This window comes from Merops nubicus, unplaced genomic scaffold, assembly GCF_000691845.1.
Source record: "Merops nubicus isolate BGI_N331 unplaced genomic scaffold, ASM69184v1 scaffold10047, whole genome shotgun sequence".
Classification (NCBI taxonomy): Eukaryota; Metazoa; Chordata; class Aves; order Coraciiformes; family Meropidae; genus Merops; species Merops nubicus.
The window spans coordinates 1-9,748 of NW_008619583.1; the positions used below are offsets into that span (position 1 = coordinate 1).

At 45.9% G+C, this 9,748-nt stretch overlaps 1 protein-coding gene across 1 annotated transcript in view; it reads left to right on the plus strand.

The window, feature by feature from the left end:
- Positions 1–5: 5 nt before the first annotated feature.
- RALGAPB (Ral GTPase activating protein, beta subunit (non-catalytic)) overlaps positions 6–9,748 on the plus strand; it is a gene marked incomplete at its 5' end in the record, with an annotated part of 27,475 nt that continues 17,732 nt past the window's right edge. Inside the window, 5 exons of the mRNA XM_008943836.1 lie at positions 6–54; positions 2,005–2,126; positions 4,566–4,748; positions 6,577–6,728; positions 8,406–8,593. Of these exons, the coding sequence (XP_008942084.1) occupies positions 6–54; positions 2,005–2,126; positions 4,566–4,748; positions 6,577–6,728; positions 8,406–8,593 (694 nt within the window). The remainder of the gene's footprint in view (positions 55–2,004; positions 2,127–4,565; positions 4,749–6,576; positions 6,729–8,405; positions 8,594–9,748) is intronic.

The following is a 9,748-nucleotide window of genomic DNA, read 5'->3' on the forward strand; positions in this document are numbered from 1 at the left end:
AGCCCACCACGCCCGACAGCGAGCGGCCGGCGCAGGCCCTGCTGAGGGACTACGGTAAGGGGCTCTGCGGGGGACCCTGCTGGGCCGGGCCTCCCCTCCTCCTCCTCTAGGGGTCTGGCTAACACATCAGTGTGCGTGGGTGCTTGGAACCCGGCGTGGATAGCCCCTTTGTTTATTGCCAGTCTGTGCTCAGTTGTGCCCTTGGGGTGGTTGTTTTTTAACCCTACTAAAGGACTCTGTCAGCATTTCAAAAACGAGAGTGTAAAAGCTTATGGAAAAGGTGTTTGCAAACTACTTTAGCTTGTTTCAAGACAGTTTCCATGAACAATAATGGGATAAGTGTAAATTAACTTCATTCATTTTGGTAGCATTCCAAATGCTTACCTGACTTTTGCAGCACCTTTTCTTAAACTGTATTTGAAGAGCATTTGAGGGTTTCCTGTTTTTAAAGAGCAAGTATGCAGAATGCTTGCGATATGTCATTTTTTATAACAAAATAATTTAGTAATTAACTTGTTTGCTGTCCTGTACTGTGCACTTTTGAGTCTTTGTAATAAAATCCATGTTCTTCTGAATCTGTGTGTGTTAAGCTGGCCGAATGACAAGATCCTGGAGTTTCAGTTGCTCCTTTGCTCTTTGTCAGTTTAACTGATGTTGGCCAAGTAAATGTGAGAACAAGTCACCTTTATTATGTTGTAGCCTAGGTGGAGAATTCTGTTCTCACCAACTAAAATTTTTTTATTTCTCTAGTTCTGTAACTGAGCAGGGAGTTTAGCAAGGAAGATTTTGTTATACTCTAGGCATTCATATAAACACATTGGTGCTTAAAAAATTCCCTACAGGATTTGTTTTCTTTGAAATTATTGAAGTGCTAGTTTTCACCAGTGTTTGAATTGTGTGTTTAATTTGTATGGGTTTTCACTGGCAAGTGCTTGTAAAAAAATACCCATTTATTAGGTTAAGAAAAATACTTGACTTGAGTCTTTAAAGCATCACATATATTGAAAGATAATTTAATATATTAATTTGATTGGATTTTTTTAAATTTCCTGTGCACAGAAGGTAAGGATCTAAGAAACTTATGAAAAGGATTCCTGTGTGTCTATGGGATGCTTCAAACAAGAGAGAATTGAAAACAAGATGGGCTATTTTTACAGTTTAAGTCTAGCAGCCACTTGAATCTGCTGCTAGTGTAACTTTGTATTTGGTTATTGAACGTAAATATGATGATTTAAGTTTGGGAAAGATATGCCTTACCTGTCATAGTTCTAATGTCTCTGTAACTAGTCATTAGCAAGTGGGGTTTTTTTATTACATCTATCTATTTCAGTTTTAAAATGTATGTATAGCATTTGAGTTCCTAATATTTTGAAATGAGAATGAGTGATACTAAAAACATTTTCTATTTTAAATTTCAAGCTAGAGGTTCAGGGAAATTAAAGGTCTAAAAAGAGCTGTGGGGTTTCTTTTTCTCCAGGACTGATTCTTTCATTATCTGTATTTAACTAGTACAACATTTGATAAATGCTGTCAAAAGGAATGGGTAACATCTGGCATAGATCCCTGCAGTTACATGCACTCTGTTAGCCCATTACTGATGCCTGAGTACAGGTATTAACAGCTAATCTACGTTACCAATGCCCAAGTATTTTTCTGAGGCTGCCAGACACCACAGCAATTTAAGCACAACAGCAAAACCTGTTGTCTGGCTGTTCTGCTGCTGAAGTGCAGCAGGGTGCTGGGATGATCCAAAATGTACTTTAAAGAATTTTTAAAAATTGGGGTTTTCTAATCTGAATGTATTTGTGGAATGTCTGCTGGTGTACAGGGAGTTAGCCTGTGCAGAAGTGACCAGCTCAGTTTCCAGATTCTGGGTGGTGTACAACTGTGTGTATTGTGGCTGCTTTGGCTTGTGCCTGTGCTGTGCTTATGGTCACTAACGTGCAGTTATTTTCCCTCCCTGTGGCATGTGGTATTGGGGTTATATCCTAGCTCTTCATACAGATACAGCTGCTGGGCTACTGATACGCAGCATTCACCTGGTAACCCAAAGGCTCAACTCCCAGTGGAGGCAGGACATGAGCATCTCTCTGGCTGCACTGGAGCTTCTGTCTGGACTAGCAAAGGTGAGAGGTGAAGTTTTGTGCACTCTGGCCTCTTCTCAAAGGGTGGTTATTGTCCTGTGCCTGTGAAAGACATGCCAAACAGGAGATGTCTGTGTCTGAGTTTGTCAGCAAATGTTCGGTTTGGACACAAGAAAAACCAGTTTGTACTTCACCTTCTCTTGCTGTAAGTCTCTGTGGCTCAAATGGTGTGTGCCATGTCAATGCCTGTGGGCTGGAAGAGAAGCTTAGGGTGCCTTCTCCAGGGACATGTGGCTCTGCTGAATGATTCTGGCTGGTTTTGTTGAGCTGGGTAGGTGGCTCCAAACCTTTCTTATGGATTCCCATGTGTGTCTGATCTGGGGTTTGGGTTTTGTTTCTATCTGATACACCACAGGGGATGCATCTGCCATATTAAGTTGCACAGTTGAGGAAACCTTGCAGCTAAGGTTCCAGTGGCAGTGTAAGGACTTGGGCCATTAGTTTCCAAGCCCTCTGTGAGCCGTTTGTCATAGCCTAGCTTGGCTGAGTGGCCTGTCTGTCCAGTCACTGTGGAACCTGGCACAGAGACAAGGTTTTGTTGCTCTTAGTTGAAAGATTACAAATTGGCCAGGGTATTCAGCAACTTAATTGCCCTTTCTGTCAGCGTCCTACCTGCTCTTCCGCTGCCATCTTATCTTGAAATAGTTTTCTGAGCTGAGATAATGATAGCATGTTTCTAACATGAAGGTGTCACTTTCTTCAGACCTTTATCTGCATAGAGTTCCTTGATTCAACAGCAAACTGAACTAAAGCTTGGGGCAGGAGGGGCAGCCCCCTTTTGTCATTTAGCCCTCAAGCAGAGAAGGGCATTTTACTTCTCATGTCCTGGTGCTGGGCTTCATGACATTTGTTAGCAAAAGTCCAGTATATTTACAGCAGCCACAACAATTGAGTGTGTCCTGTCACATGCCCCTGGGAACTTGACAGATCTCTTTGAAATCCACGTGTCTCAGGCGTTTTTTTAGAGTGTGGAGTCAGGGCTGAGCCATGTTGGACTGGGGGCTTATTTATTGCTACAGCAGCACGACCTGAGGGGTGCATCTGAAAGAGTTCTGCAGTGAGTTAATGTATGTTTATTTGGTCTCATAGAGCATTGTACAGAACCAGGGGCTCCTGCAGCTTGTGTGGTTAAGCCAGTTTGTTGTTTTTTTCTTGGCTTGCAATGAGATGGGAATGGGAAAGTACTAACCTGGGTAGGCATTTGAAAAGGTACTATATTAAATACTGTAATTTTGTATAATTCTCATGCAGCTGAAGTAATTCTTCCTCTGGGGTAAATGGTCTTTCCCCTTCATAACAAAGAGATCACCTCTTGCTGCAGAGTGGAGAACCAATTCAGCTTGTGCCTCTGGATGTGGCAGTTCCCAAAGCCCCTCTTGGGTTAGGGGCTGCCCTGTCTTGTCTCTGTTCAGCACCGAGTTATTAGTGAGACTTGGTAAATTCAAAAATCCTGTTTCCTGCAGGAGTACTGGTTCACCAACCTGCTTTTCATAAGCTCATCTTGAGGGGATTCTACTTGATGTAGATGTTGTGCTTCTGAAGGAGATGCTGCTCTCACCCAAGAGCTCTGAACTGTCGTCCCCCCGTTGTGGAGTGCAGCTGCCTGTCTCCAGTGCCAGCAGCAAGGCCACCCACCTCCTGCTGGCATGAGGGTGCACCTGGGTGCCTACAGCTTCACATGGCATGGGCAAATGCTGCAGAGCAGGGGAATCCAGCTTGGACTGTTCCTGTGCCAAGTCACAGGTGGGGGGAAAAAGAGGAATCAGTTCTTTAGTTTTCTAATGCAGATCTTTGTGCCTCAGCATATGAGGCTCTTCTCTGACCCTCTGGTCTGGAGCCTCATTCCTTGAAGCCCTGAGCAGGGAGAGAAGTTGAGGGGGTTTGCAGCCAGTTTTTGGAGAGGGGCTGTAGTTTCACTTGCCAGTCTGTTTGTCTGAGGATGGGTTTTCTCTCCCTTTGACACTGGTGGAAGTTACTGTCCTGACAAAATACTCCTAGTGGAAAGTTACTTGAGGAGAACAGAGCCTCGTGGAAGGGAGACCTGGCAGTGAGTGGGATCTCAGAGGGACAGAATGAGTTACAGGAGCTGGAGGAGAGAGGCATCTGCTGAGAATACATTGCAGGTTGAATAAATCAGTACTGGAAATTAATTTCTTATCAAACCACATTGGTCCCACTCTTGCCCTTGGAAACCAAGCCGTGCAACGTGGTGGCACCTGAATGCAGCATTTCTTTCCTTAAAATCTCAATATCCATCACCACTAAATACTTCTACACACAGCTTTGAAGCTGTCATCGTAGGAGCTCAACCGTGTTTTTCCCACTTCTTAAAACTGCATTTCAAAGTCCTTTGAAAAGCTGTTTCTTCCCTGGAAGAGCTTGGGGGGGGCTTTCTGACCCTGTCCCTCCCGCCTGGGGCAGGTGAGGGTGGCGGCCGACTGCTCGGAGCGGAGGAGAGCCATCAGCTCAGTGTGCAGCTACATCGTGTTCCAGTGCAGCCGCCCGGCCCCGCTGCACTCCCGCGACCTGCACTCCATGATCGTGGCGGCCTTCCAGTGCCTCTGCGTCTGGCTCACCGAGCACCCCGGCATGCTGGACGAGAAGGTGAGTGCCCTGCCCGGCCTCTCTTCCTGAAACCTGTCAAATCATGTGGCTTTCTTCCTTCCCAGCAGTACGCTAGGAATGTTAAAACTAGTTTCTGTGCAAAATAGTTCTGAATTTTGATTTCTGATCTTTCCTCACCGAGAACATTTTCAGCTTTAAAATTACTTTTCATATTTCTAAGAACGTCTTGATCTTCCTCTTGATTTGTGAAACTGGAGAAAGAGAAGAAAACTTGGAAAAAAAAAAAAAACTGAAAAGAGAAATATGGGACTAAATGGTGTATACATAGCATAGATAGCTCCCTGCTGCAGATAAACTTCATGAAAAGCCATGTCTCTTCTCACCTCTCAGCTCTTGGCTGACTAAGGCATCTTCTAGACACACCAGAATTCCTTCCATGCGAATATTTTGATAACATAGTTCGTGTCACCATGGCAGTGTGTGACTAGGACATGCTGGTTTCCCTGGATGTGGCACAGCATGGCTTTGTTCGGTTGCATAGTGCTTTATTTCACAGAATCAAAGAATTGTTTAGGTTAGAGGAGACCTTTAAAGTTGAGTCCAGCTGTAAACCCAGCACTGGCCAGGCCACCACTAAGTCATGTCCTTAAGTGCCCTATCTGCAGATCTTTTAAATACTTCCAGGGTTGGGGACTCCACCGCTGCCCTGGACAGCTTGTTCCAGGGCTTGGCAAGCCTTTCAGGGAAGAAATTTTTCCTAATATCCAAGTTAAATCTCCCTTGGTACAACTTAAGGCTGTTTCCTTTTGTCCTGTTACTTGTTCCCTGGGAGAAGAGACTGACCCCCACCTGGCTCCACCCTTCTGTCAGGGAGTTGTCAAGAGCAAGGTGGTCTCCCCAGAGTCTCCTTTGCTCCAGGCTGAACACCCCTGGGTCCCTCAGCCACTCCTCACCAGATTTGTGCTCTAGACCCTTCACCAGTTTTGTTGCACTTCTCTGGACACACTACAACATCTTGATGTCATTCTTATTGTGAGAGGCCCAAAACTGAATACAGGGTTTGAGGTGTGGCCTCGCCAGTGCTGGGTATAGGGGTGCAATTCCTGCACTGGTCCTGCTGGCCACACTATTTCTGATACAAGCCAGGATGCCATTGGCCTTCTTGGCCACCTGGGCACACTGCTGCCACATTTTAAGGCAGCTGTTGATCAACACCCCCAGGGCCTTTTTCACTGGCCCGTATCCATGCAGGGGGCTGCTGTGACCCAGGTGCAGGACCCACACTTGCCCTTGTTGAACCTCATCCCTTGGCCTTGGCCCATGGATCTCACCTGGACAGATCCCTCTGTGGAGCCTTCCTGCCCTCAGGCAGATCAACACTTCCACCCAGCTTGGGGTTGTCTGCAGGCTTACTGAGGGTACACTCTTACCTCCTCAGCCAGGTCATGGATTAAGATGCTAAACAGCAGTGGCCCCAGTGCTGAGCCTGGGGGACACCACTTGTGAGCGACCACCAGCTGGGTTTAGCTCCATCCCCCACCTCTCTTTGGGCCCAGCTGTCCAGCCAGTGTTTGACTCAGCAGAGAGGATGGCTGTCCAAGCCATGAGCAGCCAGCTTTTTCAAATTCAGTCAGAATGCTTTCTACCATTAGAATAAATAGACATCTATAGATAGAGAAAATATCATTCCTATAGTAAATGTGACTTTTTTCCACCAGTGTCTGCTAGAATAATCTTCTGCTTTTTTTTCTGAGCTCCTATTACCAGCAGTACTTTATTTTCATGGATGTTGTCACTGTTTCTCTGAGGTCTTGGAGACATTTATCAGGATGCTTGCACTTTAAGGTGGTTGCTCTTGTGTTTTTAGGATTGTTTAAAAGAGGTACTGGAGATTGTGGAGCTGGGCATTTCAGGAAGTAAATCCAAAAACAGTGAACAAGAGGTCAAGTACAAAGGAGATAAGGAGCCAAACCCCGCATCCATGAGGGTGAAGGATGCTGCTGAAGCTACACTAACGTGGTATGTAGTTTGTCAGAGCATGTTTACTGTTCAGCATTGCCTTGTTTATGTGAGGAGTTCCCAGCTGGTGAAATCTCTGTGATGCAGCAAAAGCATTTGAAGAGCCAGCCAGAAGCTCCCTCCATTCTGCCCTTTGGGCAGGGTTGTCCTGTGCTGTGCCTTAGCTGTCCTCCCCCTCTTGTTACAGATGTTCAACAGCAAAAGATCCCCCTGATTGCTGTCTTCCCCTCCTGCCTGCTCTCTTCTTGGAGAGCAAAACCCTCCTGCAGCCCCTAGCACTCAGTTCTTGGCCAGTCCTCTCTGCAGATGGCAGTTCCCTCTATCTCCCACTTGACCTAGAGATCCTGTCTTTTCCCTCCCCCTTCTCCTGATCCTCAGCCTGAGAGTCTAGGCCATCCCCACACTGACTGGGAACCCGACAGGCACTGTCTCGTGTGTACCACAGCAAGGAATGGCCCATGCAGGAGATGTAAACTGGTGCAGATGGGATGTCACTGCCCACAGCACCAGGCTTGCTTGTTGTATTTCAGAGGTTCTGCTGGAAGTGCAGGAATGGATGATGTGTGGGCTGGGGAGGGGAAGCACAGAGAGGAAAGTAAAGCTGTGTTCCAGAGAAGCTGAAAAGCACTGTTTTACTGGATGGAAGAACAGCATCATGGCAGACAGGACAGGTTGGGCATGGGTAGGATAAATGTCTTGTAAAAGGCAATAGCTGCTTTCTCTTCTGCTTTGCTTTGCAATAAAATTGTTATAAACTTTACTGTTTGTAAAAACAACTGTAATTTCTAAGGTAAAAACAATTAGTCACTGGAACTTGTGGACAAATCGTTACTGTTGCCTAAAAGTACCTCTGTTCATTTAGAGAGATGAAACTACCTGTTCTCTAAATACAGTGGAAAAGAAAGTGGGGGGGGGACTTCAATAAACTTGCTTTTGGTCTGGATGGTGGTGTTGAGAGTGAAGTCCTGAGTTAGATCATAGGTCTTCAGTCTGACAGTGGACAACCCTCCTTATTGGTTCCTGACGTAGAAGTTTTCAATTACTGATGAAATCTAGGTAGATCCTGTACAACTTCAGATTATTTCATTTGCTTCAGGGTTCAGGAGCCTCCCAAGGCTGTGGCTCTGAGGAGGCAGGTATTGTTGAACAGACCTGGAGGCTTTCTCCCAGAGAAAGTTGCCATCGATGGTAGTCATGCTTGTGTGATCCTGGGTCTTTCCTAAAAAGGGTTTTAAGTTAATATGGTCTATACTTGAAGAAAGCAAAGACTCTAGTGCACCTGCCATGTCTGCCTTGCCTCTTTGTGTAAGAGTGGACTAAAGTATAGACAATTATCTCCAACCATACATAATTTTCTTGTAAGAATGAACATTTCAAAAGCTGTGGCAGGGTGCAGATTTTTGCGCTTTAAATAGTATCTTAGTACCTTTAGAACCTAGGTTATAAAGAAATCAATTTTGTAGGCAGGGTACCCTTGTTCATAGGTTTTCATGTATATTTTTCTGAATTTACTGGTTCTGTTTTGAGACAAGCTGGTGGGAGAGTGCAGGCTTGTCCTGGCAGGGTAACTGCTGTGTCAAGACCCAAATGAAGAATGTGAGTGGAGGTCTGCTCTTGGGTGGAGCAGTGTGTCATCTTAATCTGTCTTAACTCTTAACTTTTTTTCCTTGCTTGCAGTATTATGCAGTTACTTGGAGCATTTCCTTCTCCCAGTGGCCCTGCCTCTCCTTGCAGCTTGGTGAATGAAGCCACGTTGATTAAATACTCTCGCCTGCCCACCATCAACAAGCACAGCTTCCGGTACTTCGTCCTGGACAACAGCGTCCTCCTGGCCATGCTGGAGCAGCCTCTGGGCAATGAGCAGAGTGAGTGCCTGCTCCCCACTCCCTCCTGCCTCTGCCTGGAGCTCTGTGTGGAGCTGCAAGGCAAAGGCACTTCATCGGGTGTCTCCACATTTCAGGGGCTTACCTGTCTGTGGGTGAGCAGAGATTGTTCTGCGATGAAGTGCTGGGAATGACTTTGGTGCCACTGACAGCTAAGATGCAGAAGTCCATCCCAATTGTTCATGCAGTTGTCTGTCTTTCACCCAGTTAGATCAGGCACTTGCAGCTGCCTGCCATCAGAATTACTGCTGATGGGCAAAAGCAACAGCATCACATCTTGGAAACATCCTTGTTCTTTAAAGAATGAAATATAAAGACTATAGGAGGCTTGATAGGTATAAGTGCTCAACGAATGGTTGATGTGACACCTTTTATGCTCACACATCAGCTTTTCCTTGCTTTAAGTCTCCTGTTAGTAGCTGTTTCTGTTGGTGCTTTCAGCTCAGATGGGTTTAGTTGCTTAGGAGCTATTGTAACTCCTTTATACTGTTCAGTCAATGACACCTACTGTGAAGGAGATCTGTCACACAGTATTTGCTTCACAGCTGAATCTAACCTGTTTCAGCCTAATGCTTTGCCCAGTGAGAATTTATATTTTAAAAGCTGGTATTAAGTTATGTGATGCTTTGAACTGAGTAACTGATCCCCCTGTAAGTCTTCATGTGTCATGGCACTGCCTAACAGAGTAGATGAATGTTCTCTTATGTGCTGCCTTGGTTTAAGACTAACGTAGCTGTGGCAGAGCAGCAGATCTACCACACATTTCCTTAGTCTAGGGGCAGGATGGGGTCTAGATACCAGACCTGAAAACAGCTTGCACAGAACTTCACGAGCTGGCTGGGAGGTGTTGCTGTTTTGAGTTGTGGTGCAGGGTGCTCCAGCCTGACTGGAATCAGGAACCCTGTCGTGCAGAAGTGCTGGTGCTGGGAGCTGGTGCTGCCCGCCCAGCCAGGGGCTGCTGAGCAGCCTGTGCCTGCCCAGAATGGGCTGGAAGTTCTCACCCTTGCTGTGCCTCTGCTAAATGCATTACTGGGGAATCCTGTAAAGCTATTAGATTATCTTGTCTTGCCATGCATAACTTGCTTACAAATCCCCTCTGAATTACAAGATTAATTGCAGGACTGCATGCGTCCATCG